The 27,243-nt window shown below is 44.1% G+C and overlaps 2 protein-coding genes across 4 annotated transcripts in view; one reads left to right on the forward strand and one right to left on the reverse strand.

Moving 5' to 3' along the window:
• PUS3 (pseudouridine synthase 3) overlaps window positions 1-18,548 on the reverse strand; it is a 30,999-nt gene extending 12,451 nt beyond the window's left edge. The window contains exons 1-2 of one of the 3 annotated variants that reach the window (XM_033947156.1): window positions 18,445-18,548; window positions 14,836-14,943 (exon numbers count right to left, since the gene is read on the reverse strand). The gene's annotated coding sequence lies outside the window, so the exon portion shown is untranslated. Of the gene's footprint in view, window positions 1-14,835; window positions 14,944-17,992; window positions 18,338-18,444 lie in introns of those variants that run through there. The other 2 variants (XM_033947157.1, XM_033947158.1) reach the window with 2 other exon arrangements.
• A 23-nt stretch (window positions 18,549-18,571) lies between these two features.
• HYLS1 (HYLS1 centriolar and ciliogenesis associated) lies at window positions 18,572-25,403 on the forward strand. Its single transcript, XM_033947162.1, has one exon. It carries the CDS (start codon window positions 19,498-19,500, stop codon window positions 20,875-20,877), a length of 1,380 nt encoding a protein of 459 aa, XP_033803053.1. The 5' UTR covers window positions 18,572-19,497; the 3' UTR covers window positions 20,878-25,403.
• Window positions 25,404-27,243: the final 1,840 nt, after the last annotated feature.

Here is a 27,243-nt window from a genome sequence, read left to right on the forward strand (position 1 = left end):
GGTAAACGGTACCCCGTCCAAAATGTCAGGCGTGATCAGTGGAGTGCCGCAGGGGTCGGTCTTGGGCCCGATTCTATTCAACCTATTCATAAGAGATATGACCCAAGGACTTAGAGGAAGGGTATCACTGTTCGCCGACGACGCCAAACTTTGCAACATAGTAGGTAAAAACACCATGCCTGATAATATGACACAGGATCTACTGCTGCTGGAACGGTGGTCAGCAACATGGCAGCTAGGCTTCAATGCTAAAAAGTGTAAGGTAATGCACCTGGGAAAGAAAAACCCGCACAGAACTTACATACTAAATGGTGAGACCTTGGCCAGGACCACGACGGAACGAGATCTAGGGGTGATCATTAGTGATAACATGAAGGTTGCAAATCAAGTGGAGAAAGCTACCTCCAAGGCAAGGCAAATGATGGGTTGTATTCGTAGAGGTTTTGTCAGCAGGAGACCTGAAGTTATGATGCCGCTGTACAGGACCATGGTGAGGCCTCACTTGGAGTACTGCGTTCAATTCTGGAGACCTCACTACCGGAAGGATGTGCAGAGAATCGAGTCAGTTCAGCGAATGGCCACAAAGATGGTCTGGGGGCTCAAAGATCTCACGTATGAAGAAAGACTGAATAAACTGAGGCTGTACTCACTTGAGGAACGAAGAGAGAGGGGTGATATGATTGAAACGTTTAAGTACATCACGGGCCGTATCGAGTCGGAAGAAGATATCTTCTACCTCATGGGACCCTCGAACACCAGGGGGCATCCGCTAAAAATCAGGGGAGGGAAGTTCCATAGCGACTCCAGAAAATACTTCTTCACTGAAAGAGTGGTGGATCATTGGAACAAACTCCCACTGCAGGTGATTGAGGCCAACAGCGTGTCGGACTTTAAGAGAAGGTGGGATATTCACAGGGGATCCCTAGGGGAGTGAAATCAGAGGGCGGGTATTTGGAGTGGGCAGACTTGGTGGGCTATAGCCCTTTTCTGCCGTCTTTTTCTATGTTTCTATGTTTCTATACACAGAGACAGAAAAAGAGATTATGTACTTACCCTGGTAAGCTCTTTTCCAGTAGATAGGTGAGACATTCAGACAAGTGGGTAGTGTCCCCATGGCTGCATGCCATCTGCTGAAGGAATCCAGTCAGTTTGGATTTTTCTCTGGTCTCCTCTGTACTTCACTAAGCTCCTTAGCTCCACCTACAGTTACTACTCATGCACCAAGGGCCACCAAACCAATGTGAAGTAGAGGTACCCATAACAATCAAGGTCATAAATAATAGTTCAGCTCAAAGGAGTAACATGAGAATATCAGCTGCAAACAGTGCTCCAGTGAGCACAGAAACTACTCCCGACAAAAAGAGGAATATATATCTATAATAATAAAATGCTAAGCGCGCATGCGCACTCTTGCTACGTGTTCCCTGAGATCTGATCTGTCGGGATAAGGCCACAAGTGTGCGCATGCGCACCAGACAAGCCTCCCTGCTCTCCACCTTGCGCCGCTGCAGTGATCTTCTCACGAGATGCACCTGCATCGGAGAAGGATTCCGACGAAGGCAGCGATCGTGAGGGGAGCTGCCGTGGCACCTTCAAAATTAAAAATAAACTTCGGCCAGAAACAGCCTCTGTGCGGAGCTGCGGCTACCGGGAGGAGGGCTTCGAGGCGAGGCGGCTGTCGGCAATTTGCTTTTCATTTCCTGTTGGAGCTCTCACATGATTGCTCACCTCTGACCAATCCCGGCAACTCGCCCGTCGCTAGTGTTTTCGGATTCGCGAGTGTTGACAGACAGAAGATGGCGGCGGAGCGCGAGCCTCCTCCACTGAGGGATGGGGCAGCCGGACTTCAAGGAGCTGGAAGACGGTGAGGGCCTCTTCACCAGCACCGTTTCTATCATGGAGGTGAGGCTGCCTGGTTCCCTCCCTTGGTGCCAGGGTGGTGAAGTAAGACCTTTTTAAAGTTGCAGCTGCTGTCACTAGGGAATCGTGCGCGGGGTCTGGCCGGCCCGTATTCCCGGCGGTCACAGCTATCTGACTCTGTTTGGGGCTTCGCAGTATCCGTATGTATAACACATATGCACACATACACACTCCCATCTGTGCTTCCCCCGGGTCATTCCATGTCAAGTGATCAGATTCTTGGAAAGTGCCCTGCATGACCATCACGGATTTTGATGAAACTTCATATGCAGAGTCCACCATGTCTCAAACGAACTTTGGTAAAGGTTTAGTTTCGCCTGTGGAATATTTGTGGAGATATAGCCATTTGTTTGACCCCATACCACAATGAAATACAGTACGACAATGACATTCTGACAACTTTGAGACACAATATCTCCCGAGCTGTGTTTCCAAAAAAACTGAAACTTAGCTACCCTGCACAACTTTTTGAGCTCTGTTCATTGCTACCAATAATAATTTTTGCCGAGCACTGATTGAATGCCTGAATTACAGTAAACTTGGCCGAAAAAATTAGTGCTCCAAAAAAAGTCAAAGTTTGACATTACTTAGCTCCCACAATAATTGAGTAATAAATGCGAAATTTGGCACATAATGTCTCAGTACAACGTTGTTTTCAAATGTACAATTTCAACCTCCAAGCTCTTTCCATTAGTTTACAAATTAAGTGTAAAGTTGCTAATTTGTGTAAAAAGGCCAAAAATAGGGTATTTTCAGCCTGCTTTTACAGAAAAATACCTTTTAGAAACTCTTTCAAATCAGTCTCATTAGAAAGAGCATATTTCAAACCCCCTAGAAAAGTGGACTTCATTTTTCAACACAGGTTAACAATGGCTGAAAAAGGGGGACAAAGTTGGGAGACGTTGCCACGGCAACAACCTCTATTTCAACATAGTTCTGTCATTTTTAAAGTTACAGTTTTGTATTGACGTAGTATTACTACTACTCTATTGCGTTGGTCCATGGTGACATTGTCTCTACCAGTTCAAGAGTTTGAACTGGCAACCCCATCGCCATAGGGGTCACGCCCGATAGCTGTGCAATACCAGCCACGGGTGGGCCACTTCGTCCAGGTTCCCAAGCCTCGCATTTGGTTTCTTTGTCAAGGTTCCAAAGCCTTTTGTTGGTATCTTTCTGGTTCCAAAGCCAATGATTAGGGTGTCTTATCCTAGGTTCCCAAGCCTAAATTGGGTATCTTATATGGTTCCCAAGCCGAAGTGAAGTCCACTTTGATTTTAACTGCCAGCAATCTTTATAACATTCTGTTAAATTTTTGAGCCACTTTCTTCAATGCAGTTTCTGGAAATTGATATTGGCGGCCGGATGATGTAACTGAAGGGGCACAAAGCATGCAGATGAGGTGTTGCTCTGGAACCCAACAAACGTCTTGCCTTTCTGGCCAATAAAACGAATGAGCTGGACCGTGAGGATGCATAAATTTTATCTATGCATCATTTTGTTCAATTGAGACTTCAACAACGTTGCCTATCCACCATTGATTATCGTAAGTACAGGCAACGTAGCAACCAGGAAAGATTTCGGACACTTTCAAATTTGGAATGGCAGTATCAGAAATTTTGGCAACAAAATTTATTGTGTCATTTGAAACTTTGCTGACACGAACCGAGTTTGAGTCGACTGGTACAAATTGGTGGTGCTCTCTGGTACCGGCTACTGTGCTGCTTTCATGCCATCTTTCTTCTTGAAACTTTTTGCTTTCTTCAATTTCTTCTTTTGGAACATAAATGTATTTAACTCCGTGTATATTTTGGTCACAAAAGTTAAATAGATCCTTTGGCGTCAATATTTGATCCGTTGATGGTCTTTGGAGGCTAGCCCGGGCAGCCAGTCGTTTAGTTGTTCCACCAACTCCATCGCAGGGTGATTTTCCATGGCTAGTTCCAAAAAAATTCCATTCAGCCTCAATGTTGAAATCATTTCTGTGATTGCACAAATTCACAAAGTTCTTGTAGTTTTTATATTGTGCAGCTGAGCCGTCACTGAAGTAGTATATTTTGGTAATGTTTGTTTGAGTTACCAAAAATTCAATCAACTTTTGAATAAACACGTGTACAGATATCGTATCATGTTGCATATGATCAGAAATAATGCAACAGTTTACAACTTGCAATGTGCCCACTTCATTGAGGTAATATGCAACAAAAGGATGTACCGTAGCTTGTGAATTTTCCCAGTGAAAGCCTTGGGCGGCATCCTGTACAACAAATGAGTAATTTTCAGCGAAATCCATCAAAACGATCATTTCCGTTTCTTTTAAGCCTGTCTTCAACATCTTCAAATATTCACTTTGATGTTTTGAAATGAAATGGTGGCTTGTCAACTTCCAAATCTTGCTTGCAAGTCTTTCAATAAAGTTGTCCATGGTTAGTACGCTTGTTTCTAATGTTTCAAGGTCAGCGTGAACCCATTGCTTAAATTCTATTGATTCTTCTGGATTTAAATCCTTTAATATTTCTTCCAGGTATGCTGTTAGTGCTTCTTCACCAGGGCAGTTTTGACATCGTTGTAGCATACAGTCCTTGACATTTAGGTCGCACACAGTTTTTTCCATAAGAACTTAGTAGTTCTCTTTGACATTGGCGCCTTGTAGCATGAGCTTTACATTTTGATGTATCGTGCAGACACACACGGAGTGTGCACCTGATGCACCAACGGTTGCACACCACTTTGGCCTGAGCTCACAGAATTTGGAAAAACCAATTTCAGTTCCGTATTTGTTACAGTAAGCCACGTATAGCTCTTTTAAATTACACAACAGCAGCCGCTTTTACTTTTGTACTTTTAATCCATTGAGGCGGACTGAAATGCAATCTTTTTTGCCAGGACATATTCTGCTGAATTCATCGTCTTCGTAAAAATCTTGAACTCTATTTGCAATTTCTTTTGGAAGGGACTTGCCAATTTTTGCATCAGGTATAGAACAAATGCCTTTCTCTTTCTTTACTTTTTGGGCTGTTCTGACCATGCGCTCTGAAACGCCAAACTTCATTGCTGTTTCCTCTCTCAGTCTGACCCAGATTCTCTACTGCTCTGGCTCCATGTGGCACACACACTTCAAAACTGTTTCCCAACCTCGACTGCTGCGACATTCACTCAATTGCTCTTTCCTTCCACTGCTCTGACAGACACCAAAACTATCTCCCTCCTCCCATCCAATTCATTTGTTTCCCAACTTCTCCCTCAGTGACCACTTTCAAAACTCTACCCTCACCCATAAACATCCTTTTTTTTACTGTATCTCCCCAACTGCCCTGCTCCCATTCCACCCCCAATCTGGCACACTTACTCCCCCGACTGCCACCTTTCCTAGGATTCAGCACACTCAATTCCAAGCCACTTCACTCCTCCTCACTGCTCTGACACAACCACACAGGGAAATGGAGGGGGAGGGAATGCTGATATGGCTACTACACAGGGAAGTGGAGGGGGGGAGAGAAATGCTGCTGAACAGGGGGCAGGGAGAGAGACAGATAGAAAGAAAGATAGTGAGAGGGAGGGAGAAAGAAAAGAAGAAAGGGGCAGGGAGAGAGACAGTGGAGAGAGAGACAGAAAGAAAGACAGCAGACATATATTCTAGCAGGGGGGAGATAAAACAAAGGGAGAAGGGCTACTGCTGGATAAGAGGAGCAGTGAAGGGGTAGGGGTGGACACAGGGGAGGTAAAAGGAAGGGAGAATGGACAGCCAAGGAAAAAGAAAGACAGAAATACAGAAAGTGGCTAAGGAGAGAGAGAGAAAAAGAAAAAGAAATAAAGACAGAAACACACACATATGTTCTAGCACCCATTAATGTAACGGGCTATAAGACTAGTATGTATATATGTGTGTATGTATATGTGTATATGTATATATACATATACATACACACTACTATTTTAGCCCGTTACATTAACGGGTGCTAGAATATATATCTGTCTGTCTTTCTTTCTGTGTATCTCTCCTTCCCGCTGTCTTTCTTTCTATCTGTCTCTCTCCCTGGCCCCCTTTTTTCTGTCTGTCTTTCTGTGTCTCTCTCTGCCCCTGTGCCTTTCTTCTTTTCTTTCTGTCTCCCTTCCTCTCGCTGTCTGGCTTTCTTTCTATCTATCTGTCTCTCTCCCCCCCCCACTTCCCTGTGCAGCAGCCACAGCTGCATTCCCTCCCACCCCACACCACTTCCCTATACAGCAGCAGCGTTTCCCTTACCCCCCTTTCCCTTCCCTCGGTCTTGCATGCTCCCTTAGTCCCTTGCAGCCCCCACCCTTCCCTTCCCGCGGTCCGACAAACCTGCCAATTCCAGCAGCGTGTGCAGCACTCTACACACACTGCTTCGGGGCCTTTTATTGCCCTGATTTACTCTGGCGCATCCCTGATGACATCATCAGAGACGCGGCAGAGCAAATCAGGGCAGTAAAAGGCCCCGAAGCAGTGTGTATAGAGTGCTGCACATGCTGCTGGAATCAGCTGGTTTGGTGTCGGAACCAGGGCATCCCTTCGCGGCTGGAGTGTTTTGGGCTTCCCTTCCCGCCCCGTGAGGTGTCGCCGCGGCTCCTCTCGATCCCGCCAGCGTCGGAAGCCTTCTCCGACGCTGGTGCGGCTGGTGAGAGGAGGCGACACAGAGAGCAGGGAGTCCAGTGCTGGCGTCCAGTCCTGCCGGCGAGTTTTATTATATAGTATATATATATATATATATATATATATATATATATATATATATATATATACATATATATATATATATATACATATATATATATACATATACATACACATACATACACACACACACTCAATATACCGTACTCCCTAGCTCCCAAGGGCTGACTGGCATACAAGTTAAAAATTGAGACAGAAGTCAGGCGCAGGAAGGAAGGGCGGGAGTCTAGAATGTCTAACTTATCTACTAGAAAAAAAGATTACCAGGGTAAATACATAATCTCTTTTTCCAGTGCAATAGGTAAGACATTCTAGACAAGTGGGACGTACAAAGCAGTCCCCAAAAAACTATGGTGGGCTTACTGCGCCGACCCTCAAGACTGAGAATCCAAAGGCAGAGCCCTGTCTCGCTGCTACATCCACTCTGTAAAACTTGGGAAACGTGTGTAGAGAGGACCAGGTTACTGCTATGCAATCTCCTGAGGGGAGACAGCTCTAGCTGCAGTCTACAAAGAAGCCACACATCTATAAGAATGCACCTTAACGGAAACAGGAGACTCTTTCCCAGAAAGAATGTAGGCTGATGAAAGGGCCTCACTAATCCATCTAGAAATAATAATAATAATAATAACTTTATTCTTATATACCGCCAACAATCTTGCGACTTCTAGGCGGTTTACAATGAAGAGAAACTGTACAGACAGCGAATTACAGAGTATAGCATTGAACATCAAGTGATAGTAACAGGAAAGTTACAGGGCTGTGTATTACATGGTTTCACAATGAGTAGCATTATACAGTCGACGATATTCAGAGCATAAGTAGGAGAAGAGAAAGGAGATTGCGCTTTGAGTTACAAAGGTGCAAGGCTGCGAAGGTGAAAAAGATAACATAAGATGTTGATGAGAAGTAAGTTGTTAACTTGGTACATTTGAATGAAGGACGGGCACCAGTGGGAAAAACTGGTAACAATTAAAGATAGAAATTTTGGCAGAAGAGGGTAGACGGACTCCTTGGGATGAGAGGAGGCTCCGATTTTAGGGGAGAAGTCTGGTTAGGTTATAAATTTCTTAAACAATGTGGTTTTTAGTTCTTTCCTAAAGATACTATATGATTCTCTGGCGGCATAAGTGAAGTAGCCTGTCCAAGTTTGCAGTCTACCTGCTTGGAATTTGAATGTTCTATCAAAGAAGGTGCGATATCTACAGCCTATGATATTTGGGTAGGTAAAGAGGTTACGGTTTCTGGTAGGCCTAATAGAGGAGTGGAATTCGAAGTGAGGTAGTAGGTAGCTGGGGGCCAGTCCCCAGATTAGTTTATAGCAGAGGCAGGAGAATTTGAATAGAATTCGTGCTTCAATTGGTAACCAATGAAGGAGTTTGTAGAATGGACTAACATGATCGCTCTTCTTTAGTCCGAATATTAGACGGATGGCCGTATTTTGAACTATTCTCAGTTTTCTCACATTTTTTTTAGATATTCCCAAGTAGACAATGTTACAGTAGTCCAGGGTGGATAAAATCAGTGATTGTACCAATATTCTGAAGGATAACGGGTCGAAGTATTTTTTTATGGTTTTCAGTTTCCAAAGGATGAAGAAGCATTTTTTAGTCACCGAGTTTATGTGCTCGGTCAGGGACAGGTGGGTATCCAGAGTGACTCCCAGTATTTTTATGGTTTTTAGTATTGGGTGATCATGGCCGTTTACATATATTGTAGTTGCGGAGATTTTCTCGTTTGGGTTAGCAAGGAAAATCTTTGTCTTTTCTGAGTTTAATTTCAGTTTGAAGTTTAAAGTCCATTTTTCTATTTCGAGCATGATGGAGGAGATATGTTTTGAGTTGGTTGAGGTCACATTTGTTATTGGTATTAATATGGAGATGTCGTCTGCGTATATATAATAAGTTAGGTTAAGCTTTTGTAAAAGATGGCCTAGAGAAGAGATGTATATATTGAACAAGGTGGGAGATAGGGGGGATCCTTGTGGGACTCCCGAGGAGCTTTTCCAGGGTTCAGAGTAATTTCCTTCATGGACCACTTGATAAGATCGTTTGGTTAGGAAACCTTGGAACCAGGTCCACATCATGGCCTTAGAAGCGGGAGCATCCCACTTGACAGAATGAGTCAGCCCAAACAAATGGTCAGAAAGCAAATGGTCCAGAAAGCAAAGAAGCCTATTTAGGTTCCTCAAAACATGATCCTGTGTCTTTAAACCAGTAGGCAGAAAAACAAGCAAACTCCCTAATCAATATGGAAAGTCGAAACCATCTTCAGCGGGAAGAAAGGAACTATGCACAAGGAAATCCCTATCTCCGAGATCAGAGGAATGGTTCACTGCAAGAAAGAGGCTGGAATCCATAGACATGCCTCACTGATGGAACAGCGATCAGAATAAACTGCCATGAGTGTCAAGTCCAAGAGGGAAGCATCCCAAAAGGGCTCAAAGAAAGTCTTGGATAGACTAGACAGCACCAGGTTGAGGTCTCAGGAAGAGAATGTCAGATTAACCGGTGGTCCAAAGCGAAGAGCCTCTTTCAGAAATCTAGCAACGCCAAGGCAAGATGCCAAAGACGAAGAATGGCCCCGGGATCGAAAACAAGAGAGCCCAGCAACTTGGACCCGAAGGGAAGCCTTGAGCAAGACCAGCTTGGAGAAAGGTCAGTACCACCAAAAGTGGAGCAGAATATGACTTCGCTTGGTCTTGAGCACACCAATGCTGGAAAGTCTTCAACGCCGAAGCGGAAGCAGATATAACAGTTGCTTTCTTTGACAAGAGAAGAGTGCCAAGAACCACATCAGAAGAGTCTATGTGGGAGGAATTATTCTATTCTGAGGTGCCAGAAGTGGTGGACTATATCGGTCCAGGATTGCAGCACTCACCTAACAGCCCGAGTCAGAGCGTCGGGAACAGATCTCTGCAGGCACTTGCGGGGATAGCTGCCCTGACGTCACGCGGGTCCTTTCATTGCCAGTGAAAGGGACGCCGCGACTGCATTTCTCTGGAGGAATTATTCTATTCTGAGGTGCCAGAAGTGGTGGACTATATCGGTCCAGGATTGCAGCACTCACCTAACAGCCTGAGTCAGAGCGTCGGGAACAGATCTCTGCAGGCACTTGCGGGGATAGCTGCCCTGACGTCACGCGGGTCCTTTCATTGCCAGTGAAAGGGACGCCGCGACTGCATTTCTCTGGAGGAATTATTCTATTCTGAGGTGCCAGAAGTGGTGGACTATATCGGTCCAGGATTGCAGCACTCACCTAACAGCCTGAGTCAGAGCGTCGGGAACAGATCTCTGCAGGCACTTGCGGGGATAGCTGCCCTGACGTCACGCGGGTCCTTTCATTGCCAGTGAAAGGGACGCCGCGACTGTGGCGCGCGGCCGCAGGGCGTGGCCAAAGGGGCGTGCCCTAAGGGGCCAGCCCCTTGGGAGCCCCTTGGAGACAAGGGAAGCAGCACTAACTGTATGTATTTGTGAATTACTATGGGGAAAAGAAAGGGGAAACCAAAAGTATCAACACCTAATTTGCCTGGTCCCATAGAGAGACACCTTGTTTCAACCAGTGCCTTGGGCCAAAGTCAGGGAGTTGACTCGCTATCAGGGGCGTCTCTTAGTCCCCCAGGAAGAACTCCACCGCCTCCACCAAATGTTCCAGTAGGTTTGGATCCTAACTTAGGTTCCAGTTCTCAACCTATAGGAGTACCTGTGCAACAGGGGTTGTCCTCATTAATTTATGGGGCCATACCTAAAGCCTTATCATTTCAGGATGAGGCTTTACTTGCAAGTGACTCCCAGGTAGAGCCACAGGAAGTTACGCTTAAAGATCTTTGGCAAATAAATACTAGAATGGAGGGGTTATTAAAGTCAGTGGTGACTCAAGATGTAAGATTTTCGCAGGAGGTAATTGATAAGCTGGAAAATGTTGATTCTAATTTAAAAATTATGGAAAAATGTATTAGAACAACTGAGTCTCATGTGGTTACATTGCAAGCAGTGACCTCAACAACTGTTAAAGATTCTCATATTACTCATATGAAATTTGAAAAAATGGAAAATTTACAAAGAGCAAAAAACCTACGGTTAGTTAATTTCCCAAGAACTCAATTACTATCCCCAGAAATATTGATTCGGAAATACTTTAAGGAAATATTGGGATTAACTGACGCAGAGAATTTGCCCATAACTAATTTATATTACATCCCTCAGAGAAAGAAAATTCCCGTAGAAATGGGTGTAGATCAGTTGGAACAAATTGATTTTGATTTAACTGGTTTTTTGGAGGACTCTCAAGATAGAATTCAAACTAGATCTACCCTATTGATAACATGTGCAAGAGAAATTGATAAATCTTTAATAATGAAAGCTTATTTTCGGAATAAGCAAGTGAAATTTTGTGGTGATACTGTATTGATTTTTCCAGATGTGGCCCAAGCCACGCAATTGAGGAGAAAAGCTTTTTTAGCTTTGAAATCAAGAGTGTTGGATTTGGGAGCCACCTTTTATTTAAAATTTCCTTGTAAATGCTTAATTACATTTAAAGATATTGAATATGTATATTGGGACTCGATTCAGTTGGAACAATTTTTACAACTTAATGAAGTTAGGTAGACATCACGTGAATTAATATTTGGAGTTTAAAATATTGATGCACCATTAATGTTGATCTTTGATCAAGGATTATATTTAATATTGATTGATTTCTTTAGATTATTAGGATACTTTCTCCCATTTATGTGGACTTGAGGAACTAGTGAGATGTCTAATGTTAGTAATAGTTATGTTTTACTTGTGATTTTCCTTTCTTTAATATTATCTGTAAATGATAATGATGAAAACTTGATAAATAAAAAAAAAAAAAAAAAAAAGAAGAGTCTATGTGGTCTAAAGCTGCACGATCAAGAGCCATGCCGTAAGAGCAAAGCGACCCGGGTTCTCCTCACAGACTGAACCCTGCAGAAGTAGGTCAGGATTGACACTCCATAGAAGGCCTCGACCCCAGCAAAGATGCATGAGATCTGAATACCATGGCTTGCAAAGCCAGTCTGGAGCCACCAGAACAACACGGCCCAGAGGGTCCTAGATCCGCCAAAAGACTTAGCCTATCATGGGCCAGGGAGGAAAGACATACAGGAGGAGTCCATGAGGCCACTGCTGCACCAGTGTGTTGAAACTTTTGCTTCTGAGCTTGGACCTTCGAATGAAGAATCAATCTACTTTCAAGTTCTTAGATGTGGCCATGAGGTTGAAGTGGGACCTACCCCAGTGCCGTACAATGGCACAGAACACTGCTGGGTCCAATCCCAGACACCCTGATCCAAGGGCTGTCTGCTGAGGAAGTCGGCCTGAATAATGTCAACTCCCTCCACATGCGCTGCTGAGTGTGCCTGGAGGTGGCATACTCCCTACAGAAAGAGAAGGTGGGCCTTCTGAGCTAAAGAATTGCTCCTGGCACTTTCCTGGCAATTGACATAGGCTACTGGCCTATACAACACAGAATCACCCATAAAATTATTTTATTAACATTTAAAACCAGAGAAAACAACCAGCCAGAATTCATTAATAACTTACTTATCCCTTACAACCTTACAAGGACTTTACGATCTACAGCTCAAAACCTTCTTACTATCCCATCACTGAAACATATAAATACATTAAGGTCTACAATTTTTTCTGTTAGTGCCCCCTCTCTTTGGAACAGTATTCCAAACCTACGCGAAAAACTTACACTAACAGACTTTAAGTTGAAATTAAAGACATTTCTCTTCCTTGATGCTTTCCAAACCTAACTGTCCTTTTAAGGACGACCTAGTACCTAGAAGGATTCTTAATACCTGCTCCCCTCCCTATTGTTTTTTTCCCTTACATGTTTTCTTTTTCTTTACATATTGTAGTTCTAGGCCTTCTTTCCCTCTTGTCTGTTTGTAAAATATTTTTTTTAAGTCTTTTAAAGTTAGTACTTTCCCTAGTATTGTTGTGTGTTTTTAAACTGTATTTTAGTTAATAGGTGGTTTTAACATTTTTGTACACCGCTTAGAAGGTTTGATTAAGTTGTATAAGAAATTTTAAATAAACTTGAGCCTCCTAAGGGTGCCTAACAGTCTGTGCTCAACCCCTGTTTAACAGTAGGTGAGACAACTTCAGGGACGGCCCCGAGTTCCATAGAAAACGGCTAACAGGTACCCACTGGGATTGGCCTATCAGCTACAGACAAATGTCTGTGTGTTCTCAATGCAGGCAAAGCAAAAGAAACTCTCCGAGCACAAGAATCCCGAAGAAATAAGGACTAAAAACATTGAATAAAATAATAAAATGTAAAGAGCAAAACAAACACACTTCTGCAGGCATGTGTGCAGAAGGGATAAACTGTAGGTGGAGCTAAGGAGCTCAGCGAAATACAGAGGAGGCACAGATAAAAATCCAACCTGGATTCCTTCTACAGATGGCACCCACAGCCATGGGGACACTGCCCACTTGTCTAGACTCTCTCACCTATTCCACTGGAAAGCAGATCTAAAGACAAAGGCCAGAAATTCAGTCTTTGCTATAATGGTAGGACATTAGTGGCAATGTCTGGCAAGCAGGCTGAAATTTGGGACTGGAATCTTGATAAAAACTTTGGAGAAGAGGTGTAGATCTTGCAGCCATCAGTATAGCAATGCTAATTTGTTTATTTATTTTGTTTCCTATTCTGTCCTCCCAGGGGAGCTCAGAAAAGGTTACAAGTTTACATACATATTAAAGTGTTTTTATTCAAGGTATTGGCAAACATGGCATAGCAGGACATTGTCTGACAGGGATGGCATAACGGTTAACAAAACATGATAAAACGTAGCATAACAATTTGGTATGGTGAAACAGCATGATGAGCATTGTATGGCAAACATAGCATGACAAACATTGTATTGTAGACACTTTTGATACTTAGGATTACGACACTCATCTGAACCCCATTCTGTAAAATGTTTTTTCTCTCCTCCTCTCCCTTTCCTGTTTTTTCATCTTTTTTCTCTTCCTTTCCTTCCACTCTTCTCATCAGCAATCTACTGCCACTGACCCTCTTGGTTTGTCCCTTTCCCCTCTCTTTTTAATTTATGATGTATCCGTTATTTGTTTTTTCTTCTTGTGTCAAGTACGTCTGTTCATTATTTTTAACAATCCCTGTACGTCTTCCCTATTTTATATTTTATACATGGAAACTGTTTAGGCTCTTTTAGCAGTAAATCAAATATAATAAAAACTTGAAACTTTTACAATCTGATAATAGGCTTTAAGGGGTCCTTTTATCAAGCTGCGGTAGAGGTTTAACTTGCGTAATACCACGCGTTAAACCACCTGCCATGCTAGCCGCTAACACCTGATTGAGCAGGTATTAGTTTTTTTAGCCGGCCGCAGGGGTTAGCGTGTGATGAAATGTCCGACGCGTTAACCCCACTAGCGCGGCTTGATAAAAGGACCCCTAAATTTTTTGTTCTGGATCTTAATAACTTTAGATCCAGGACAAAAATTAATATAAACAGTAAATCTTTGTTCTGGATCTAAAATACTTATGTTAGATGCCATCGACTCATGTTTGAGTCCTAGCGACTTGATGAACATCATTAATGAAAGCCTTTAAAAAAAACAAAGCACCTAGAAAATAAATATATAGAGCCTTTTACGCACCTATAGTATTGAATTTATTGTATTATCTTTTCCCTCTTCCTTCTCTTTTTATAGGTAAATATAAGTAATTATTTCTTTCATATGTAGTATTGTTAGATTGTGAGCCTGTTGGGACAGAGAAGGAAGTTCAAAGTATCTGATTAGATTTTTGGCCTTTACTTAAGTCAATGTAATTGTTTTGTTAACCGTTTCAAATCCTTTGGGAGATTTAGTGGTATATAAGACACCACATTAAATTAAAAGAAGCGGGCTCAGGACTTCGGGGTCCTTTTATCAAGCTGCGGTAGGGGTTTAATGCACGTTAAACCGCCTGCTGCGCTAACCGCTAGCGCCTGCATTGAGCAGGCGTTAGTTTTTCAGCCGGCCGCGGGGGTTAGCGTGTGATGAAATGTCCGACGCACTAACCCCGCTAGTGTGGCTTGATAAAAGGACCCCTAAGCCTTGAAGTATGCTGATAATGGAATAGCGATAGAAGAACCAATAAAAGTAAAGGGGATGAGACTTACACTGCTTTTTTGTCTGATTAAAATCAAAGCAGTTTACATATTTTAGATAGGTACTTACTTTGTACTGGGGCAAGGAAGTGTTAAGTGATTTGCCCAGAGGCACAAGGAGGTACAGTGGCAGCTGCTCTAGCCACTATGCCATTCATTCACACCAATAGAGGATAAGCTGAAAGTACAATAGAAAAGTTAAGAAGAAATCCAATTGAGCACAGTGAGTCAAGGTATATGTAGATTGTGAACAATACTGACAAAAGTATCAGACAGTTGAAGCAAGATGGGGAGGGGAGCAACCTGTTACTTGTGACTAGAGAATGGCACGGTGATTGTTACCCATGGATAGACACGAGTAACCTGCTAAAATGGGGAGGAAAAAAACTGGTTGCCACGGGTATGGGAACAAGGCCATTCACCACCCCGTGGAGCGGTGAATGGCCTTGTCCCCGGAGTTAAGTATTTTGTGCGTATTGACTCACTGATCACCCTTCCTGACTGCGCGGTCCAGCAGCTCTCTATCTCCTTCCTCCCGATTGCCGCGGTCCAGACATCTCCCTCTCTTCCCTTTCGCTGATGATTTTCATTTTTCTATCTCTGAGCAGCACGAGCCTTTAAACAAGTCACGCACGGCTGACTAAAACTTCTCTGAATCAACCGGAAACAGGAAGTTGCGTCAGAGGAAAAGTTTCAGTGCAGTCGCATGCGACTTGAGAAAAGGCTCAGGCTGCTTGGAAACAGAAAAATGAAAATCACCAGCGAAGGAAAGGGAGGGAGGTGCCCGGATTGTGGCGATATGGAGGGAGGAAGGAAGGAGGCAGGAGGCTGCTGGACCACATGATCACGAGGGGTGATAAGTGAGGCAACGCGTGCATGGAAGTGGTAGGAGAGAGAAAGGGGAACACACTGGAAGAAGTGGAGAGGGGGAGGGGAGGGAGGAGCAGACACTGCATGTTAGTGGGTAGGAGGAGAGGGAAGAAGACGCTGAAAGAAAGTGGGGTGGGGAGAGAGAGAGAGAAGGGAACACATACTGGATGGTAGGAGGGGATAAAGAAAAAAGAGCACATGCTGGATTGGGGAGACAGATACCAGATCTGAGGGGAGGAAAGGAAGAAAAGATGCTAAAAACCACCTGGGGGAAGGAAGGGAAGACGTTGCCAAACTATGGGGGGAAGCGAAGGGAAGAATATGGGTGCCAGACCAACCCATATTCTTCCCTTCGCTTCCCCCCATAGTTTGGCATCATCTTCCCTTCCATCTTTCCTTCCTTCCCCCAGGTGGTTTTTAGCATCTTTTCTTCCTTTCCTCCCCTCAGATCTGGTATCTGTCTCCCCAATCCAGCATGTGCTCTATGTTTCTACCAGAAACTGCCTCTCCCTTCCATCTCTCCCTCCACCTCCCCCCCCAGGGGGGGAGAAGCATTTCTGGTAGAAGCATAGAAGAGTAGATTTCATATAGAAGAGGTAGAGAGAAGGCAGAGTGGATGGAAGGAATAGAATTGATGAGAAGATGAGGAAAGCAGAAACCAGACAACAAAGGTAGAAAAAAAAAGATTCTATATCTTTTCTTTTTTTTTTTGCTTTAGGATAAAGTAGTACATTAGTTGTGTTGATAAACATTTATAAACAAAGCCCTGCCAGCTGAAGATCTCTTCCTCTAGTTCGGCAGCCAGAACTTTGATTTATAAAATGACAATTGTTTCTTTTTATACTTTAAGTTCAGTATAAAACTATTCAAGGCTTGTGTGGATATAATCAGATGGTTTACGGGGACGGGGTGGAAACAGGGACCGAGCTTGCGGGGATGGGCACCAAGCTCACGGGGGCGGGACAGGGCTGAGCTCGCGAGGATGGGGCGGAGACAGGGACAAATGTTTTCCCCCATGTCATTCTCTACATGTGACCTCAATTAGAGTGGTATGACCCACAATCTAGGAACAACAGTCTTAGATTTCCTGTTATTACCCACCACTGATGATTCTGCTTCCTTAGTTTACTCATTCCAGACTCCCACATGACTCCTTTGTGCTGGAATTTTTTTCCACCTCCTGAATTATCAATAGGGCTTCTTTTGAAAGGGAAGAAAAAGGGAATAGAAGCACCATAAACTCTGTAACAAATTCAAGAAAGCCCAGGGATGCTCAAAGGCCCATCATTGCACTTCGCTTTCATGTAAGCTTAGTTCCATGAAAGGTGACAGTGGCAGGGACCGGGATGCTGGACATTTTAGTGGACAGAGGAAGGGTCAGCTCAAGAGGATGTGGTGCCTTAGGCCAACTTTGGTTTTGTGCCCACCCCTACCAACCCACTAAGCCCCTGCCTCACCTGCCCTGCCTCCTACCAGTTGCACCCTTGTCCCACACCCCACCTTTCACCTATTTCCTTAGTTCCCCATTCCCATATTCTGTACCCTTTTAGCCCTCATCCATCCTCCACTACAGCTCATCACCCTATCAGTCCCAGCTCCATCTGTCTTCAAGGCCATTCTCTATATTCTATTCCCAATAGCCTTTTTCACTGCCTCCCTGGATCCACTGTCTTTCTCTATCTCCCCCTTCCAATCCCAGCATGTGTGTGTCTCTCCCCCCCCCTATTCCCCAAAAGCTTCCTCATGGTAGCATCTCTCCCTAGGCCCCTGCCATGAGTGCTTATCTTTCTCTCTCCTTCCAACCAACCAACCCCATCCCCTTCTCCCTCCCTTAACTCCCACACACACATGGATATTTATCTGTTTCTCACCTTCCAACCCCTCCTCCCATGAGTGCTATCTCCAACACCCCCATCCCAGTTGGGTCTGAAATCATGGTAGTATGGCCTCTTCCCCCCCCCCCTCCGGGGCCAGGTATCGCTTTCCCCTGTCTGTCTCCATCCGCGCTGCAGTTCTTCAGTATTCAGAGTACTACCTGCAGCATCAGTGCAGTGTGTCTGCTGCCTTCGGCCTGCCCCAGAAGCCTTTTCAATATACTGAAGAACTGTGGTGCAGAGGGAGCAGATGGACAAGAGTGATGCCCAACTCCGTGGGAAGGAGGAGGTTGGATAGAGGCTGCACCATTCAGAACAGTGGAAGGTCGTGGTAAAATAAGCCCCCCAAATATGCTCATGGGAGTAAGAAGCCAATGACGACATGGGCCAGAGCCTCACCTGATTAGAAAGGAAAGGGGGTGGGACTCGATATATATACCACTTTTCTGTGGTTACACCCAAAGCAGTTTACATATGATATACCTGAGAAAATGGGAGAGTTAAGTGACTTGCCCAGAGTCACAGGGAGCTGCAGTGAGAACTGAACCCAGTTTCCCAGCCGCTGCAGTACTCGTTAAGCTACTCCTCCACTCCAGGAGAGATACTGGACCTCTTGCAGGGAAGGGGAAATGCTGGAGACCTCAGCAAGGCAGAGGTGCACAGTTGATGGTTGGCTGGTCAGAAAAGACTCTTAAATATATTTTGCGTGATTACCATCCTCTCTTCCTCCTCAAAGGAATAGGAGTTTGTAGAGAATTGACACGAGGACAAATTTGGGATCTATATCTACATCAACGTCCTGTCCCTATCTGCATAAGCCTCGAACACTTTAAAATCTTAGTTTGCAGGGATGGAGATAAATCCCACGGGGGACAAATTTGTCCCCGTGTCATTCTCTAGTATATTACATTCTGCATCGTACAAAACGATCTCACCTCATGGGGATGCAGTTCCCCACACCGTTTCGGCCTGCTTGCGATAGGAAATTGACTGTGCGCCGGCACGTTGTTCAGCGGAGGCTGTTGGGAATTGTAGTCCCCCCCCCCCCCCCCCCCCCCTTATTTAGAACGCACAGTTCCGTTGGTGTTGCGGAAGGCCTTGGCGTTTATGTAATGAAGTCTGTCGGGAGCTGTAGTCCTGAAGAGGCTGTCGGGAGCCGTTAGGAGAAGGCTCCTCCCGCCATCGAGACCCGGGAATTGAAAGAAGAGAAGGAGAAAACAAAGAAAAAAAAATCCCACCAGCTGGCGAGAGTGGCACGCAGAAGCAGGAAGTGATGAAGAAAGCTCTGGGTTCTCGGAGACAGACACTAGCAGAGAGGATGTGTATCCTCTGAATACGCTGTGCGTGAGTTTTTGAGGATAAAAAGAGAAGAAACCACCAGTGACGAGGAAAATAAATATCTATTCACTCTCAGGAAGAGGAAAGGCATTTGTGGGCCTGGGATCAAAGCTCGCATTTATGCTCTGGGGATGGATCTGGCCCGGAACTGAACGATAATGCTAGATTCATAGACCCAACTTGAGTAGAGACTCAGAAACAAGCCTGAGAATTGCACTATTGCTTATAAAAGCCAGAAAGACCGCTTATGTGTGACCAGGGAGCGGTAAGAGACTGCGGTTTGTCGTCATCATCATCACCTGTCACAGAGAGCCATACGCTCAGGACTACCTGAGACAGATTACCGGTGCTTAGAATAAAACGGCGGCAGCCTGTGCGGGATTACGGAGATCAGATTAGAAACTGCTGCACATTGCCGTTTTATTTACTACAAAGAGATTCGACATCGATTATCTTCTTGTTACTAAAGGAGATCATATTCACACTAGACTGTTTTTCTCAGAAAGGGTGGCTTCTCATTCTGACAAAAAGATAGTGAGAACAAGTTCTTAGATACAGAGAACATACCTCGAGTTACTGAGAGACTTTTATTCAGGACTGAGTCAAATATACAGTACACTCCATACTTTGATCCTGAGTGGGACAGTAGCATGGATCTCTCCCTGAAGGAGCCAGAAAGCAGAAAATACATGGACCGTGACAACAGCCTGGATACTTGCTGGAGACAACAGCAGAAACTAGAAAGAAAGAGAAGCAGCAGTAAAGTAGGGCTGACCCCTGAAGTGACTGAGGAGGAGTTGAGGCATGAGCTTGCCCTCTTGGGTTTCAGTCATGTCCCCCAGGAGCGGCTCATGGAATTCAAGCGAGATCTAGAACAGTTGATGGTACACCAGATGGTGGAAGAGGCACCACAGCCCAAGGAAGACCAAAGCTGGGCTTCAGGAAACAGGAAGGAGGGATGGCCAGAATCAATCCAGGCAACCTCTTCCTATGTAAGGGCTGAGCCTTCCTGTGGTACAGTCACCATTTCTGGGAAGGAGGCCTGGACAGAGCCTCCTACTTGCTCCAAATCAACCTTAGGAGCTGGCTTCTACTCTGAAAGGAGTGCTGAAGTAGGTATGCCTGGGAGTGTAGACTGCATATCTGGGAGAGAGAGATGGAGTGCCCTCTCTGCTTGTAGCAATCCTCCACAGACTAGACCTTTCCAAGGTGCAGCTTCCTATACCAGAGACAATGCCTGGCCTGAGCAACATGCACAGACTGATCCAGTCCAACAGACTGCTTCTGCCTTCTCCAAGAGCAGCACATGGAAAGGATGTCCAGTGAACAAAGCCAGAATTGAGAGCCTTCCTCTAACCATCCCATTCAATGGCAACCTCTCAAATGCTGATGACAGGCAGGCAGCCCCATTTATCACTAAGGAGAGGCCAAACAGCTGTGGTGGAGATGGTAGCCTTTGTGCTAGTACTGGTTCTAGCAGTCCCCAGGAGGGGCCAGCAGAAGAGTGGCGAAGGCCAACTATGAAAAGAAAAGTATTACGCAAGAGTGAGGATGGACGGGTCCAAATCTCTGATGAATCCACAGTCAGTGAGATGGATTCTGAGTTCTACTGGGGCCAAGAACCCTGGAAAGGTGAATCTGACTCAGAGAGGTTGGAAATGAGTCTTGTGCCCATGTATTCATGGAATCAGAGACAGGAGCAAGAGGACCATGACAGACTCAAATCATTCATTCGGCCTAGGCTTGTTGGAAACCACCAGAGAAAAACAGATCCTGTGGCTAAATACCAACAGTACAAGAGGGGCTGGGATGCTTTCCAGGCCCCAGGAGAGAAAGACAGGAAAGAACTGCGCTGGGGTATGCGTGAGCAAATGCTGTACAAAGCTCCTCAGCCACATCACAGGACATCTCAGGTATATGTCCCCAACAACTATGTGGTGCCCACTGAGAAGAAGAGGTCAACCTTGCGCTGGGGGATACGTTATGATCTGGCGAATGGAATCATTCCTCATAAGATCTATCCTTCCTAGAGTTAATTTCATTGTCAGCCCAAAATTCTATGCTTTTTTAAATTTCTCCCATTTCTTTGCCCCAAATCTGGCTTTCTGCTCTGTCCTTTGACCCTCTAGGAAAAACTTCCAATAAGATCAGTATACCCCTCACCACCACCTACACTTAATTTTTAAAAAAATTTGCTTACAGACCTCTTTTCTTACCAAAAGGATGACTGATGCTCTCCCACACCACCTGATCTATCCTTATTGTAGATATACACTATTCCCCAAATTCTATATATGATGCTTAAAATTCTAAGCACAAATTTAGGTGTGTGCCTAATTTGTGCGCACAATTTAATCGAGTAACATGCCAATTAGTGCCCATAATTGGGTGCTAACAATTATTGGCATTGATAATTTAAATTTAAATACATATCTTGCTAGGTGCTATGCAGATGCCAGTGTAAATTCTTTTAGTGTATAACTGAAAGGGTATGGCTGTGAAAGGGGCATGGGTGAGTCGGGCGTTCACTTAAGTTGCATGCAGTATTATAGAATACAGGAGATCTGTGCCTAATTTAGGCATGAGAATTTGCACCACGTTCAGTTGGTGTAAGTCCTTGCACAGATCCTAGGGCTATTCTATAAACAAGGCCCAACTCGGAACACAGTTTTTAGAATAGCGCTCAATGCTTTTTTTTTTGGTGCCCAAATTTGGGCATCAATTACTGAATCCAGCCTTATGAGCCCAATATTCATAAGGAACTATCCAGATAGCAGTAGCATTTATCTGAATAATTCCCTTAGGCCCAGATTCTCTAACTGGCGCTGATGTCAGTGACCACTGATTGCGTATAAATCATGCAATGGTGCCAGTTAGAGAATCACGCCTCTGGCAAATGTAGGCACTGAAAATGTAAGCCAAGGTTTTCCAGGCTTACATTTCTGTGAATTGCGCCTCTGTAGGCGCTTTACGGCACCTAATGCCACTTTCAGTGTTAATCACACCTACAGTGGCATTAGGCATCATAAAGCATCTATGGAGGCGCAATTCTAGCACCGATATTTTAGGCATCTTGAAAATCCAGTGAAAAACTGTCCATTTAAACAACGTTTTTCACTGAGCTTGGGCTTAAAAAAAATCAGCTCCATATAGAGAATCTGGGTCTTAGTGCTCTCCTTGCATATTCAGCAGTAGTGCTGGAGTAGTGTGTGGTCAGAAGAGCAGGTTATCTAGAAAGTGGTGAAATTCAGACTGTTAGCTAGATAACTATCCAGATAAAATCAGGACAGACCAAAAGCTGTTCTAACTTTATCCGGATAGCAGTGGTGCAGCCCATTGGGATATCCAGCACTGCTTGCTATATGGATAGTAGGGCTTGAATATGTGTTTGACTTAGTTGCCACTGACCATGGCAGCTGAATATTATTATATACATTAATGGTTCTTTATGAAGTGGAACTCTTTCTACATGATTGCATAGACTTGCTTTTTCTGTTGGTTTTCTAGAGAAAATGGCTCGCCTCTAAGATTTCCTAAGTTATTGATATTCAATGATAGTCCTTCAGGGTTGCAAACAGCCAGGAGTGGACCGACTGTTCAGGCAACTGAGTAGTGCCCAAGGGCCCAAAGCAGCAGGGACCCAGTGCTTCCCACTCTCTTCTCCCTATCTGCAATCCAACATAAACAGTGTCCTGGAGGTTTCCATCAGTAACGGCAGTTCAGAGATGCTATCGGTAGACTGCTTGGAGCCTCTCTGCTGATGTGAACCGCCCCTGTGACACAACTTTACAGTTTATATGGGAGTGGTTCACATCAGAAGAGAGGCTCCAAGCATGCCACTAGCAGCATCTCTGAATTGCTCCTGATACCAGGCATCTCATGAAAGACACTGTTTAAGATATAGACCGGATGATGGCAAAGAGAAGTAAAGAAAGTTAGAAGTTATGCACTTGAGGGTTGAAGGGGGAAAGAAGAGAGTAAAATGATGAATTGGGGGGGGGGATAGAGGTGAGGGAAGAAAAAGAAAAGCCTTACTGCCTGGGGGGGAGAGCCTCCAAGAGCCTTGGGGGAAGGTGCCCAGATCCTCTCAGTCTGTCCCTGTAAACAGCTCAGGTTTTCAGGGCATCTCTGACAAATACGCATGGGATAGATCTGTATGTATACCATCTCCATTGGAAGCAAATCAATCTCATGTGCATTCATTAGGATATCCTAAATTCCAAACCCTTTGCTGCTTTCAAGAACTGGAAGTGAATATCATGGTCCTAAGCCTTCCCCAACATTTTTATCATGTTCCACTTGCATTGAATTCCGCTTCTCTATCAGGATACCTTTTCCTCCTGGCATCCACCGCAGCAGAGGTGAATGAACAGGAGCCATCATTGAGGAAGCTGGCGATTGTTAGAACTATGATGTTCTTAATTTCAAAAGACTATATCCAAAGCCGCTCTTCCTAGCCACAAAACACGCATCTATTTTCATTACTTTAATGATGTAAATCCAATACATCATTACTCAATACCTTTTTATTAAATTAAGATTACTCCTTGATAACATAAACAAGATGAAACAATACAGCTATCTACTCCAAGGTCAACTCTGTGTGTGTGTTATTTTCTTTTAGTTATTTGCTGTAAACTGGAATTCTAGAGAAATAAGTAATTTATTTTGTGGTGCTTTTTATCCTGTTACCATAGTCATCTGACTGTTTTTACATATGAAGTTAATCACTTTTATTACACTTATAAACATATTTATTTTTAGTTGGTTTATAATAAAAATTCATAAAAAGTCAGTACAGTTCACTTATTTATGGTCAAGAATTTCTAGATGACTTTCTAGAGAAATTAGTAATTTATTTTGTGGTGCTTTTTATCTTGTTGCCATAGTCCTCTGACTGTTTTTACATATGAAGGTAATCACTTTTATTACACTTATAAACACATTTATTTTTAGTTGATTTATAATAAAAAGTTCTTAAAAAATCAGTACAGTTTATTTATTTATGGTCCAGAATTTTTAGATGACATTCTAAAGATAAAAGAGAACATTCTAACGTAATTAAAAAATAATTGAAGGATGTAAGTCAGTCAAGCACCTTAATTACTTGGTCCTCTAAACACAATTGAGTTCATGCATGCTGGAGACAATTGACAATGATATCACATACATAAAATATCACATGCACATTGGCTGAGCTAATTAGATACTATTGTCTGTGATATCATAAGTATATTATTCTCAGCACACTCACACCCGGAACATTGAGGGCAAGCCTCAAAATAAAAATACAAATGTGTGACTCAGTAAATATTAACAACTCCTGATTTTTCTCAGATGGAATTGTGGCACAGGAATATTGCTGTGGAATGTTTTTAAGATGAGAAAAGTCATGTGTCATAAAAACTAGCAAAAATGTATTAAATACACAGTTGGCATAAAATACATTTAAAAATGATGAGGCATATTTTCAAAACACTTAGATGCATAAAGTTCTGTGGGTTACTATCGTACTTTGTGTGTCTAAGTCCAGTGTACGTCTGGTAGTGCTATAGAAATAATTAATAGTAGCACCCAATGTGCTACTGGATCCCATGGTTTCCTTTTCTATGTACTTTGGCTGGATTAAAAGGTGAACATTAGAAAGTAACCCTCATTCTTGGTCATCTTTGCTGTTTCCTGAGACCAGAAATGTTTATAAATGCCAATTTAGGGACCATGTGCTTCTCTGTTCAGAAGAAATTGGGGAACCTGTCCTAGGTGGATGCTTCCTTTGTTATTGGATAGAGAGCATAGGAAATGAAGATGGGGATTAAATAATAAATCCATGTGCCCTTCATATATTCAACCTCATGTATGTAAATTAATAAAATCTCATATACACACAACTACAGAACAGTCACATAACACCAAATCACACATTTCTTCAGGGGCCCAGATTCATAGACATACATGCTTCTCTGCACAGACGTGATTTCAGAATTCTCTCTTTGCTAGTCTCAATCATTTGAACACTGATCAGAGATCAAGAGAGATTTGTTAAATTTCATTCCAAAGGGACTTAATCTGGGAGGAAGTTTCTATCCTTAGCTTTAGATCAGGAGTCTTAAAACTGAAGGCTTTGCAGCAAGTTTTCCTGGCCCACTATTTTTTCCTCCAGATCAGTCCTGCCCCATAGAGCAAAATATATTTCTTTTTTTCTCTCCCTTCTGCAGCTTGAGCATTTTAACAGGTTGTAAGCAGTCCAGCTTCAATTTTAGCAGCTTTTCCCTCCTTGGTAAGTCTTTCCACTGCTCTTTCTCCTTCCCTCTGCCAGGAAAATGGCTGAGCCCAGAACTAAATAAAAGTCAATGAGCCAATACTATCCATAATCTTCCAGACTGTTGCATTTACCAAAAGTGAATGCTCAATTGTCTCTGATCACCATGATTGAAACTTAGTCCCAGTTTGCACTCATCACAATCTGATCATTGTTAACTACTAGGGCAAAGGGTCCCCTGCTTTTAGTGATGCTGAGTTAGGGGGTGCTCCCTGTGCCTGAGGCTACAGAACCAGTGCATGTGGGTGTGTCTTGGGGGCTGTAGTACCAAGGTATTGACAATACCTATATGTGTGTAGGTGTGCCCTGCTTTATGATTGGGGGGGAGAGGGAGAGAGAAGATGCAGATGGGGGAAAAGTAGAAGGAGGGTGAGCAAAGAGAAAAATGAAAGGAGAGAGTAAAAGGGGTGCCAAGAAAAAGAAAATGCTACACAAACTATCCTGTCCTGGATTATGTGAGTTTAGGTACTGCCTTTTAGGCCCCACTGTTTAGGTACTAGGGGCTAGATTCTCAAAAATCCATGTTAAAAACCGATGGGCCGCTGTCGCAGCCATTATTATAGAAATTTTTAAAAGCAAGTCATTCTCCAAATAACGCTCATGCAAATGAGGGTGATGGAGAGTAGCGAAAATTCACTAGATCTGCATGTGCCCATCACTGGTGATAGCAATGAGCTCATGCGCAGAATAAACGCAAAAAAAACCCAAACCAAATTGAGCCACTCCCCCCCCCCCTCCCGGCAGCAGGAGAGATGCGCACTCTCTCCTGCCATCCTCGACACCCCACCCGGCATGAGGAGAGATGCCCAGTCTCTCCTACTACCAAGCAAAGCACCCCTGGACACCCCTCTCCAAGCAGCAGGAGAGATGCCCACTCCCGCCACCAAGCAACATCCCCCCAGCAGTGGGAGAGATGCCCATTCCCTCCCCCCCACGTGCGCCTCAGATGACCCCCCCACTCCTTACTTTACTTATGATGGCTGGCCAGAGGGATGCACACTCCCTCTGGCCAGCAGGCTCACCTCTTCAAAATAGCCCTCCGTGATGCATCTTTGGATGTACCGGGGAGGGGCAGCCTGCCATTTTGAAGAGGCGGGTCAGCTGGCCGGAGGAAATAGGCATCCCTCCAGCCATCCATCATAAGTAAGGTAAGCAAGGTCATCGGAGGTATGGGGGAATGTCAGTGTGGGTTGCGTGGTGGTGGGAGTGAGGCTCTCTCTCGCTGCTGGAGGCTGCATCATTTGGCAGCAGGAGGGAATGGCCATATCTCCCGCCGCCAGGGGTGTGTGTCGCTTAATGGTGGTGGGGGGGGGGGGAGTGGGCATCTCTCCCGTCGCTAGGGGGGGTGTCAGGGGAGGGGGGCGTCACTCCTGCTGGGGGGGGTTATTAGTGGTGGATGATTGTGTGACACAGGAGAAAGTGGACATCTCTCCTGCCGAACTTCAAGTTGGGTTGGGTTTTTAAAAATTTTAATTGGGGGGTGTCTGAGCTGTCAAACCTTATTTTACTGTCAGTTGCTGAGCCAGTCAGCGCTCAGGCACTGATCAGAAAGTAAGGCAACGACAGCTCAGACATGGTAAATTTTGACTGCAAATATGGCACAACAATGTTGGAGAATCACTTGGCGATTACGGAGAATTGCTCAGAGTGATCATTTTAATATTAATGCTCTCGTTGTACTACATTTGCATGGCAGTATCGGAGACTGCTAGAAAACTCAGAAAAGTCTTTGGGAAGCCGTTTTGAAAACCTGCCACTAAAATACATGCACGCTAAACCAGATGGAACCAGTTTAGCAAGAACGTTAAAGGCAGATTTTAGTTTTGAGAATCTACCCCTAAGGATTTTTAGGAACCGCTGCTCAGGTGCCAGGCCATGTAGGTCCAATTCTCATACTCTGTCTCCTAGCCTCTCATACTTTCTCTCCAGCACTCTCTCCATATCTATTGGGAAACACTGTCTTAGCCTCCATAGAGGATTTTGCCATAGTATCCTGAATGTTCCTAGTTTGAGTGATTGTACAACCCCTAATGTAATAGCCTTGGCTTTTGTGATAGAAGGACAATGCACCATGTGC

This window comes from Geotrypetes seraphini, chromosome 5 (genome assembly GCF_902459505.1).
Source record: "Geotrypetes seraphini chromosome 5, aGeoSer1.1, whole genome shotgun sequence".
Taxonomy (NCBI): Eukaryota; Metazoa; Chordata; class Amphibia; order Gymnophiona; family Dermophiidae; genus Geotrypetes; species Geotrypetes seraphini.